Source organism: Barbus barbus (assembly GCF_936440315.1).
Source record: "Barbus barbus genome assembly, chromosome: 32".
NCBI classification, from domain to species: domain Eukaryota; kingdom Metazoa; phylum Chordata; class Actinopteri; order Cypriniformes; family Cyprinidae; genus Barbus; species Barbus barbus.
The window spans coordinates 13980418-13993109 of NC_136760.1; the positions used below are offsets into that span (position 1 = coordinate 13980418).

The window sequence follows — 12692 nt, forward strand, 5'->3', positions numbered from 1 at the left end:
ATGCACAGATTACAAAAATATCTGATTATCCAATGACTATAAAAGATCATTTAACCTCAAAACTGGTCTGACAGAATAAGTCAAAAAAATATTCAGATGTTAAGTAAGGATTAATAAAGATATATATATATCCATATATATATATATATATGCCAATCAATAAATCTGTTTAGATTACATTCAGTAGAGAAAAATTAAAGGTGGAAGGGGCATCTTAACCTTTATACCACAACACTTTGGAGTGCCATGCAAATACCATGGCTAATTTATATAGCAACCATTCAGCACCATGGCACTACAACAGGTTCATTGTGTTTTAATATGATTGTTTTTTTTTTTATCTTCCACTGACATCTTGGTGTTTTGTAAATGACTTGTAAACAACATTTTATGTCATAGGTTTGCTCTCTTGCTGTTCAGAGCAGAAAATTAACAAAAAAAAACAAGTTTGGGCCATCTTTGAACTGATATTATACATCTTATTCAGATTTGTACATCAACATGATAATACACAGAACACAACGTAAAACAGATCATTTTTGTGGTTGTACATTAGTTATTGTAGTGTTCATTACCATGATTTATACAATATACCATGGTAATTTAACTGCTGCAAATGTAGTGGATATACACCACTAACAGTGTGCCACAACTAATGGTCTCAACATCTTGAAGTGATAGAGATTGATTTAATAAAAACTTAGAAGAAAATAAAAGTCAATCCAACATGAGGTGACAAATCTTTTTAATGAAAACTTTCAAGCATGTCACATGTACACTACCTACTACAGCATATTACACACTCTTGGGTTTATTAAGAATTGTGACCGATTAAGCCTGGTTTTTGCACCCCTCACTTTATTCTTTAAAAAAATATATAAAAACATGAAGGAAGGGAATATAGAAGATAAATGTTTTTGAGCTCAGTTAACAGTTCAAAAATAGAATTAAAAAAATTCTAAAATGTCTGCATGTCTCAATGCCCCTTTACTCTGAGTTTAAGAGAACAAACATAACTGATAAGTGTACACAGTAAGATAAAAGCAGCTAAAATTACACTGAAAAAAAATATAGAAAAAGGCACAATGAAATATTACAAACAAAACTAAACTTTTTTTTTTTTAGAGATGACAATAGATAATTAAGACCACTCTGTAAGATCAGTGCTTTACTTCCTCCTGGTGCGTCTGACAGGAGCTGCCTCTGTAGGGACATCTACTTCCTCTACCTTTTTCACACTCCTTCCTTTTCGAGTGGTGGTTCCTGTGTGAACATAAAACGTTAGCATTACACTCTCAACAGGTGAATAGTACAGCACAGCGTAAACAACAAATGCAAAGCAGAAAAACTAATCATTATCACACATTCATGTACATAAAGCACAGGTCTAAACTCTATACAGCCAAGGCACGCATCAAACCCAATAGCATTATTGGTTTAATCATCAAACTATGTGAGCTCATGACAGAAAACTATTTGGTACAATATTTGAAGGCTATAACCAGACTGCTGTGACAAAAATTCACTGAAAGAATGGCTACATCTGAAAAGAACCTTATGCACAATCCTGAACAAACTACTTTATAGTCCCTAGTTGCACAATCAGGTTCACTGAACACCCACTTCTTACTAAACCCCAATGTAAAGTTCTTGAACCCTTCAGGAATACACTGAGGACAGCATTTACATTATGCTTACCTAAAACAGACTCTTGAGCCTTAGCAGGAACTGGATCTGGTTCCTGAGCTGTCCTTTTCTGTCCTCTTGCAGCTCTATTACCAGTTTTCTTGGGAGTAGGCTCAGCCTTTTCTGGTTCAGCTTCAGATGTTTTCTCTTTCCTGGGGACCTCTGCTGCAACTTCAGCACTGTTAGCTACTCTTCCTCTTCTCTTTGGCAAAGGTTCCTTATTTACAGACTCATCGGTTACCTCAATCAACTCATTCCTTTTCCTTTTGAGGGGAGTTGATGTCTTGCTATCAGTGGGCTCTGATTTGGGCACAGAGGGAGCCACTGCCTTTCCTCTTCTCAATGACTTGACATTTACCTGAGCTGCTTCTTGAGAGTCTTCAACGTGAGATTCTTCTTTTTTCGCTCCCCTCCCTCTGCGGCCTCTGGGTGGTAGATCAGCTGATTGATTTGATTCTGTGGAGGTTGTCTCAGCTGGTAATTTGCCTAATCTTTTGGATTTCTTCATGTGTAGTTCTTTTACATCTGTAGAAGTTTCAATATTTTTACAGACAACCAAATCTGGGCTCCAGTTAACCGTTTTTGAGGATTTAATTTCATTAGCTTCCTCAGCTGTAGCAGATTCTTTGATTGGGTTTTTAGGGATGTCCTTAGTTGAATCCTTCTGTTTTTTGCCACGGATTCCTCTTTTCACTTTTTCCAATGCAACAACTGTTGTTTTCTCAACAGCAACAAAATCAGAATCTGCTTGTGTCATGGTATTTTCTTCTTTCTTTGATTCAGGTTCTTTTGCTGTTCTCCTGGTATGTTTAACAGGCTTAACTGGCTCTTCTGATAAAGTCACATCCTCTGTAACCTCAGACTCTGCCTTGGCAACTGCTTTACGTGCGCGGCTAGACACCACAGCGACTGGTGGTGCAGGGTCTGCAGCAGCACGGCGACCTCTTTTGACAGAAACGTCTGCCACCATTTCGGGTTCCTTTGCAATAACGGCCCTTTTTCGACCAGATTTCACAACAGGGGTCTCTGCTTGTTCAACCGGGCTGACAATGTTCTCCTCATCCTCAACTGAAACTGTCACCTTTGACTGCTTTGTCTTCCTACTCCCCCTCACAGATTTTACCATGGTTTCAGTGTGTTCTTCAGTCACAGGTAAATGTGCGCTGGTATCTACAGCAGGTTGGTCAACAACCTCTCCAGCTATTTGTGGTTTCTGCTGTTTGGCCTTTCTTCCTCTGCCAGACTTGACCACAGGTGTTTGAGGCTCCTCTTTATGGTCAACATCTGCCTCAGCTTTGGAAACAGTGACATCATCTTCCACGAGTTGGTCCTTGACACTTTCTTTTTTACCTTTCCTTCCTCGCCCTGACTTTGCTACAGGTGTCAGGGGCTTCTCAGCCACTACAACAGCATGAGTACTTGTAATTTCGCTTTCCAAAGCAGGGGTTGGCTCGGTTTTCAAGCGTTCCTGCTTTGCTGGCCTTCCCCTCCTAGCTCTAGTTGCAGAGACAGTCTCAGTACCTAGTGAAGTCTGCAACTTGACATCCTCTGGTGCAACAGCATTTTCCTCACAAACAATTTCAGTCGTTTTCTGTTCAAGTTTTTCCGAAGGCTGGCTTTCTATTTTATCCATCTTCTTTCTCCTTCCAGTTTTCACAACAGCAGCTTGGACCTGCTCTTCATTGGCATCAGTACACTGTGGGTCAACAGTATTTGCATCAACAGTGGGCACAACTGCAGCATCAGCATCATCTTGTTTAGCTTTCCTTCCTTTCCTGGTTTTGGTAACGACAGGCAAGCTGTCTGGTATCTCCGTATTTTTGGACTCTACAAGTACTTGGGAAGCCTCAGTGTTCTTTGCCTCTTCTTCCACAAAACTGTGCTTGGGAACACTACCACGGGCTGATTTTCTAACTGGGCTGGCGGTCTTTTCTGGAACTTCAAGAAGTTTCTTCCCTCTCCTTCCCCTAATAGGGCTAGCAGGAATTGGACTACTCATATTTTCCTCTTCAATTAATGACAACACAGCAGGTGCTTTGGCCATTTCATTTTTGGATTTCTGTGCTACTCTTCCTCGACTGCCACGCTGAATTTTCTTGGCAGGTGGAGACTTGATTAGCTCCACTTGCTCAGCAGTGGATGATGTTGGGGTAGCTTCAACTGTTGCGTTGGTATTATCAGATACACATACAGTTTCTTCAGACTGCGCCTGGGTTTCCTCATCTGCCGCAGAGGAAAAGACATCAATAGCTTCAACTGAAACTGACTCTTCATTCTGGTCAGGGTGTCTGTCCTGGGGAATTATGGTCTCAATCTCTTGATCACTCTGATTAGATTCAACTGCTTTAGCTGTGCACTGGAGATCCACAAAATTTACAACTTCAGTCTCCATGGTTTCAGCTGGGCAGACATTGTCACATTCCTCATCCAAACCTACAAGTCGAGACAACTTCATTTAGTAATCTAATTAGTTAACTGTCAAACACGATGAGAACAAACCCAGATTTAACTCACCTTCAACTGGCATGAATGCAGAGCCACTTTCCACTGGTTCTTGTATCTAAAAATTAAATACAAGGTTTAATTAAATTTGAAGGAAATAAAAACAACTCCCAGTTACTTTTAAAACAAAAAAGAAAGTTAACTCAACCATTACAGAATGTTTAATGTGTTAAAGCATCTATCCAAAGAAGCTTTACATATCTACAACAGCTAAATTATCTACAGAGAAAACATGGTGTGGGTGTTACCTCAGTAGGCTCAGTCACTCTACTTTCTGTTGTCAGGGAAGAGCTATTCTCTGGTTCAATTTCTTTAAGCCCAGTTGAATCCTGTGCCATTGCTTCTTTAATTCGAGGAGTCTTCATCAGGTCACTGATTCCAAACTGATTGCTGATAGGAACTCTTTTTTGCTTGGGAGTCTGCATTAACTGCTTCAAACCAGAGAAGTCCTCTACAGGTTCAACTTTCTCTTTGGGAGTCTGCATCAGCCTTTGTACAACCATTTGATCTTCAACTGGCTCTCCTTTGCGTTTAGGGGTCTTCATCAGCTGTTGAACACCAGTTAGGTCCTCTTCAACTTGATTTCTCTTCTGCTTAGGTGTCTTCCCCAATCGTTTTAGCCCCAACCGATTCTCCACTATAGCTTCCTTTATTATGGTTGTTTTCATCAGTTCTTTCACACCAGTCAGTTCTTCGTACTGCTCAGCCTTTTCTTTGGGTGTTCTCATAAGCCTCTGAAGACCAGCTGCGCAGAGTACAGGATTGCTCTTCTCTTTTGGGGTCTGCATCACTCTTTTCACTCCAACCATGTCTTCTACTGGAGCTCCCCTGTATTTGGGAGTCTTTAAGAGTTCCTTAACACCTTCTAGACTTTCATCCTGGGAAGGTTTACATTCTTTGGGGGTCTTGAGCAGCTTTCCTCTTAAGTCCTCAATTGGTTCGGCCTTCTGTTTGGGTGTCTTCATGAGTCGCTTGACTCCAGTGAGGCACAAGGATGGTGCTGCTTTCTGTTTTGGGGTTTTGACTAGTGCTTCAGGGCCAGCCTCCACTTCCTCCGTTTGTACATCAGATGGGGCCTCGACCTCTGGAATGACATCATGGCAACTTGCCTCATTTGAGTTGTCAGGGAGCTGAGAAAGACCTCCGTCTTCTGACAAACTACCATCCTGGTTGTCCAGAAGAAGTCGTGTCACTGCTTCATTGTTGTAGACACTACGTTTGGCAGTGGGGACCACACTTAATGGTGACACCATCATTTCACCTGTGTGGGAAATGAAAAACAAGGGCATGAAATCAGTTATATCAAATATAATACTGTAGATCATTTATGACACAAATCTGAAACATTTACCTGATTCTTCTGGTGTTTTCATCACTGAAATCTCATCCACAGGAATCTCTGGACATTCATTATTCACAGGAACTCTACTCTTAGACCTGGTGTTGGCTGGTGTTTTGAAAATCTCTGCAACACCTAACATTATACATAAAACTTGAACCAACAATTTCATCAAACATTAATTGCATGCATTGAAGAAAACACTGAACAAACCTGTCAAGTCCTCATCCATTTTCATGTCCTTCTTGAATAATGCTATGTTTGGCACTAATTTAGGTGCAGCACCAACAGACTGGTTCATCCTCACATGAGCTTTGCCAACAAAAATGGTGACAGGAGATGCTGCATGCCCAGTGCTGACATCATCTTTCAGCCTCCGTGCAGGTGTCTGTATAGGTAACCAACAGTTAAATGCAATTTGTAATATTCACAAATTAATGATCCATTCATTGAATAACAACATTAACAGAAATTTGCACAATTAATCAGAACAAAAACCTTTATTTTGAGACTGGTAATCTTTTGTATTTTACCTTGGGTTTTGGCACTGCAGTTTTCTTCACTATACTGCTCTTCGTAGTTTTTTTCTTAGCTGTAACTTCCGTTTGAAGTTTGATCTGACCAAACTTCACAATATCAGCCCAAGAGGTCAACACTTAAAACAAAGGGGGAAAAAAAGTAAAATATTTAAACTGATGAAAAATTTTGTATTCTTAAAAGGAAAGAACTGCCATAACCAATTTAAGTGTTTCACCTTTTAGATTAGCACGTGATGCTCCACTGCGTCTTGAACGCATGACATCAAGTGCACTTTTAATTGAACTTTTGGGTGTTTTTCTTGCAGAAGACTTCATGCTCTTCCTCCTTAAAGGTATCTTTGGTGTTACACATTTCTGGGGCACATCTTCTGCAATGGTTGACTGAGGTTTAGGTTTGTCCCCCTGGTCCTGGACAGGTGATGGAGTACTGATACGAGAGACTGAAAACCGCCCCTGCACCCTAGGTGTCTCAGTTAAAGACATGTCACCCACAGCCTCAATCGCTGAAGTTGAAGCTCTCTTAGTAGATGCAGGTGTCCTGGGTGTAGCAGGAGTAGAGGATGGTGTTGGTGCCTTGTTTGAACCAGATGGTGACTTTTGAGGTTTAGGTGATGGAGTTTTAGCCTTGGTGCTCGGTGACCTTTTGGCAGGTGATGGAGTTTTAGCCTTGGTACCTGGTGACTTTTTGCCAGGTGACAGAGTCTTCGCTGGAGATGCTGTCTGTTTGGGTGAAGCTCTCTTTGGAGAACTTTTTTGACCCTCTGGAAATGATTCTGCAAATCGAAGAGCCTAAAAAAAAATAAGGGAGAAAAACCCTTCCTTGATTAAAAGCCTTCAGAAGTTCTGAAGATTTAATAGACTTAAAAAAGCTGTTTTATGCATTACCATAAGACCAATGGTGGATGCTCGTCGTAGAAGAGATTGGGGATTTTGGAAAAGACCCAAGCTGCGTCGTGGAGTTGCCCCACGGCGAAGGGGGGAATTTGGAGGCAGGCGTTTATCAAATAGCTCTGGGCTTAACTGACCACCAAAGGACACTCGTTTTTTCTTTGATTTTGGAACGGTTACTTCATTCTGCGATTCATTACCGTCACATAGCTCATTAACCGAAGTGTCATCTGTAAGACAAAACAAAAGTATAATGAATATGACTTAAATATGCACATATATTTGCAACATTTTCCTAAATGACAAATGGTGGATTCAGAATGCAAACACTTCTAATGTGTTACAAATTAGGGGAGTGCAATTAATCGCATGCGATTGTCATGTGCATCTCCTCAGTAAAGCCGGTTCTGTGATTAGTAATACATCTCCATCACGTGCTTTCAGATGGAGCAGCATTTAATACACAGAGCCGTAGTTCACTGAAAAGCTACACAAAACCACATTCATAATCGCAGACAAATCGTCTCGATATTGCATAGCTTGTCAGTGAACTACGCTGTGTATTAAATGCCACTCCATCTGAAAGCACGTTATGGAGATTTACTACTAATCACAGAACCGGCTTTACTGAGGAGATGCGCATGAAAATTGCATGCGACAAATTCCTTCATAAGGAGAAAAACAAGCCATCTCACCTTGCTTCTTGGAAGCTGACGTGGTAGCTGTAATTTCAGGTAGAACATCTTGGACTTGAAACCTTTTGCCAGCATTTGCTCTTGGAGATGTTCTTGGTGACATTTTCACTTCAGTGTTTTTATCCTCAGAGCCTGGAGTCTGAGGCTGGTCTGAAGGTATTTGAGCAAGGCTCTGATTCTGTGATCCACCACTTCGCCTTCCTTTTGGGGATTTAGGAGTTTTCTCTTCAGGCTGTGGCTCTAAGAGAATATGCTGGACTACCCCACCAGCACTGAACACCCTTGGTGTTTTCAAGGGTGTTTCCTTCTTCTGGGAGACAGGAGTTACATTTTCCTCCGTCAATGAGGGGGTACTGGACCCTACAAATGGCATATCGTCAGTGGGTTTTTCTTCAACATTTGCATTCAATGAGCTCTGAGGGATAGCTGGTCCAGTCATATCTTCAGAATTGGATTTTGAGGATCTTCGCTTCTTGGTAGATGGGGTTGAGACTGGTATCGGACTACTTTTAACATCTGCAGCAAGAACATTCACGTGACCAGCCTGAGGTCTTGCAAGAGGTGTTTTTGGTAGCTCAGATTTCCATGGTGATTTTGCAACAAGGTCCTGTTTGACCATTTGGTACAGCTCACAAAAAGGTGACATACTGTCCTTTTTAAGTTTGCCGCCTTCTGGTTCAGTCTCAACAGTTTGTTCCACAGATGGTGGCAAATTTGACCCATCTTTTAAACAAGTATCTGTATATACAGTACACATGACAATCAATGAAATGAAATAAATACTGGTCAATAAAACAATTACTACTATTATTCTACTACAACAGAAACAGAGAACAAAGCCTCAAATCTCATGATCACTAACCAAATGAATGCTCTGACTTCCTCTTTTCCACAGGAACAGGTGTGCCTTTTTCCTGCTGCTCTTGTAAAGCCTATAGGAAAAAAAGAACCAAAATTCAACAAAGAAATAAATGATAAAAAAATACCCATCATCTGTCTCGCATAAAGCACATACCTGAACCGCTTTGTCTTTTCCAGGTGTGGACAGTGTCGTCTTCTTCGGTGTCTTAGGAGGTGGATACTCAAACCTGACATTTTGACAAGAATAAACCACATAAAACTAATTCTACCAAACAAGGATTGTCCAAGAAAGTTTTTTTTCCAGCATTAAAATAATAGCAATAAACATCTGACTCACCTGAAAGAACGATCAATGATTGTGATGACATCACCATGCTTTAAACGTTCTGATTGATTAAGAACTTGTCCGTTAATACATGTGGGGTTCACAGAGCTCAAATTGGTCAAAATAAGCTTAAAAGAGACAAGTCAATAAATAATTAGCATGTCATGTGTTCATTTGTGGAAAGAAATTGTTTTTGAAAACAAGACAAATTAAAACTTAGTTTAACACCACAATATAATTACCTCCTTGTTCTCATTCAGCTCAATTTTACAATGCTCTTTAGACACCTGTGGCAGCTGAATCCGAATATCACAGTCCAGCTTCCTAAAGCAGTAAAAAGAGTCCACATTAAAATTCCTTTGCCCATTTTCCTTACTGCCAAATATGAAACATGATGTGGTGTAAGACAAAGACATGAATTTCTCTCACATTTATTGGGTCATTCTAGCTTCACTACACATTACTCAAATATACACCATTACTCACTCAAGTGTACATTAATAATTGGTTGTTCAAGATTTCTTTTTTTAAATTATACACACTAAAACATGCACACTTAATGTCACAATTCATTTTTCTTCACTCATATCAATACATCAACAGACAAAATGTTTAAACATTGTCTGAAAGTCGTATTCTATCAAAATGAATATGCTAAAAACAAAAAAAGACATCAGTGTTTCTTTAAGTGTTTGTGCTAGGTGTAGTTTCACTGATATGCATCTTAACACTTTATTGTCCTGTAAAATTAAAGCGTTTAATTTGCATTAACAAGCACAATATTGTTGTGTACGATTTTGTGATAGTAGTTTCATTGACATCTGGTGCTGCAAAATCGCCTGTTTGTCAAAAATATGCATAAAAAAAGTGAAAAATATTTATAGTAAGTCAATTTTCTCATCCAGCCAACATTGACAAAAACTGAGACAACGCATAGGTTATTTTGCATAGCTGTAATTTTAATAAACAGACACATATAGGAGTTATACTCCGTCTCACGATCTATACACTGAGCATGAATGCATGTCATTTAGAGTAACTTATTCTGATTGGCTGGAGTGGTTACCTGCGTCAAATTTAACAGTGAAAAGCCCGCCTGGCATCAAACGAGAAAAACAGCGCATGTCCCAAACATTACAGTTCTTTGTATCAATTGCAATTAAGAAGATACTTGTAACAAAATGTTAAAGTTTTCAAGCAAATGCACTTCAATTTTACTTGCAGTGCCTGTGTGTATGTGCTATAGTAAGTTAGTCATATTTTTATGTTTTCTTTCCATGCAACTCACTACTTGGCAGTATTTTAAGTAAAAACCTTAATAGCCATGATTCTAAAGAGTGTCACTGACCTTCCGAACAGACAGGACGCTGTGAGGGGAAATTCAGTGCCATCTCCTCCATTTCTCTTGATCACCACGATCTTCCCAAGCAAAGGCATTTCAAAACAACTTACCTTGATTAGCAAACACACAAAACACACAAAAATTACAACCTCGTGACTGCTGTGAATCTTCATCGACGGAAATGCAATATTTTACCGTAACATTTAATGGAAATCTTACTCGAATATCACCCTTGATGTTAAATATAATATACTATACAAAGAACAATGTATTAATATTCTGTATTAATGCATAATTGCAACAAATTTTGCGTTCTCATTCATAATTGAAGACACGAGATCAGCACATGGCCAAAGGTATTTAAAACAATAACGTTACATGACAGGTAAAAAAGCTCACATTTACTAGTTTGAGTGACCGAGTGGACTCAAATATTGCTAAAGATATTTGTGACCACACTAAATGAAAATAATGTTACCGTTTTGTTAATGTAACTAGCGCTAACTTACGCATCTGTCGATAGCACAGTGTGTCAATAATATATTTGAGCAGTTCCTTTGTATCCTTGAAAGGAAAATAATCGAGGATTTACCTGAGGTTACGTATATCAAAATGATAAAATATATTCCATCGATGTCAAACCCTGGCTTTTAAAACCAGCTTAATCCAGCATTAAGATTACAGTCCCGGTCACTCCTGCCGTTAACTCAAACTACCATCAAACATCAGCACACTACTGTGTCCATCTTGACTGACGGCATATATCCCTCCGCAAAAAATCAAAACAACTACTAGTTATTTACTGAAATATAATATAATAGCCTATCGCATAATAAATGAAGCCAGCTAATTGGAGCCTTGTTCAAATGTTAATTTAGCGTGTAATGCATTATATAAATGAAGAACTACTTTCTTTGTCAATCTGCGGAGGAATATAAAACGGATAACTTCCATTGTTTGAAAAACATTCAAAATTCCGCGCGAAGGCTTCTGATTGGCCAGTAGTATACTTGCTACTTTTCATAGCCAATAGGATTTAGTGTTGACGTAGCGCGACAGAAAAGGTGGCCAATTAAATCACGTTAAATGTGCAATCGCTCTTTTAAACTAGATACTATCCGGCGGAAGCAGTGCTGTGAAAAACTAGTGAAGCTGATTATGACCACACAAAATCACTTAAAGTGTCTTATTGTAGTGTATATTATAATACAATACTTAGGTTCCCTTAATTTTATTTGTAATTATTGTATAATTGACAACAAACCCAATATTGTTGTGTACAACGGGAGTAAAATATATAATAGATCAAATTATTTACCAGTGTACAGTAAAGAGCATAAACATGGATAAATTAATATATAATACGTTACATTAATTAAAAATATTATACAGAAAAGGCAAGCATCTGTATTGATCCTATTGTAATAAGCAATATTATTCCTAAACCTAGGCGTTTATGATACTAACAAAAGGTTAAAGGCTTTTTTTATGTACAGTTAGCTATAGGCTAATATTTTGTAATTGACTCTGTACCTAATTTTACTCCAACATTAATTCTTAGGGCAGAATTTAGCAAGTAGGTCCTGTAGGTTATGTAATGCATAGTCACATAAGACACTTATATTTATTGATCTAATATGCCACCTTCAGATTTGTAAAAAACAAAAAATCTAACTTGATGTTTCTAACTTCTTTTGCCCCTGTATCTGAAATTAAAAAGAGGCAATGAATGAATACTGATAAAATCAATAATAAGGGACAATAAATACTACTACAACCATCTATTAAACATGTTGCACATATTATGCTGGCATTATTCTAAAATAAACTCCAAACAGGGTGATCAGAATCTTATACAATCTTACACAAACTAAAGGGGTTTATTTTGTGACATTATCATAATTTATATTTGATCATACACTTAAATTACTGTAATTATTTCAGCGTTTAATTCTGTGCTATTGTCGTGGAACAAACAATGGTCTCAAATTTGTCAATAAAGCTCAAAAAGAGTTCCAGATGTCAATTTATTGAACACAGCAATAAAGCCGAGATGACAGCCGCCTCCTGGTGTACTTTCTAATAGTGGAATCCTGCTAGTTTGAACAATTTTTCTAATAATTTACTCCCACTGGATGCAGGTGTCCTTGGAAGTCACCCAATGATCACTCAAATTCATCCATTGGAAAGCACCAAAGACTCAGACATCCTATATTAAAACAATCATCATATTGATGATCAGTCTATTAATTATTGTTATAGCCATACATCATATTTTTGAAGGAAGTATCACAACACTATTCAGCATAAAGCTAGAGCTACCCTGAACAAATTGCAGGTCATGTAAAATTTGGCTGCTAGAATCCTAACTAGAACTAGGATAAGAGATCATATCACTCCCATCTTGGAGTCCTTGCATTTGGGTTCCTGTTAGGTTTAGGGTTGATTTAAAAATTCTGATGCTTACTTACAAGGCTGTGCATGGTCTGGCACCTCAGTATTTGTCATAGCTTCG

The 12692-nt window shown here is 38.6% G+C and overlaps 1 protein-coding gene across 2 annotated transcripts; it reads right to left on the bottom strand.

Annotated features, from left to right (window-relative positions):
- Positions 1-729: 729 nt before the first annotated feature.
- On the bottom strand, positions 730-11113 carry LOC306851954 (uncharacterized protein). Of its 2 annotated transcripts, XM_079388497.1 has the most exons (16): positions 10770-11113; positions 10184-10287; positions 9078-9159; positions 8848-8963; positions 8665-8737; positions 8512-8581; positions 7650-8387; positions 6952-7184; positions 6282-6855; positions 6061-6182; positions 5741-5915; positions 5540-5662; positions 4437-5449; positions 4201-4246; positions 1699-4119; positions 730-1263 (listed from the first exon to the last, which is right to left on the bottom strand). In XM_079388497.1, exons 2-16 carry the CDS (start codon positions 10270-10272, stop codon positions 1169-1171), a joined length of 5970 nt encoding a protein of 1989 aa, XP_079244623.1. In that variant the 5' UTR covers positions 10273-10287; positions 10770-11113; the 3' UTR covers positions 730-1168. The 2 variants fall into 2 exon arrangements, with proteins under 2 accessions (XP_079244623.1, XP_079244624.1); XM_079388498.1 differs by lacking the exons at positions 8848-8963; positions 9078-9159; positions 10184-10287 and having other exon boundaries at positions 10770-10904.
- Between the last annotated feature and the right edge of the window lie 1579 nt (positions 11114-12692).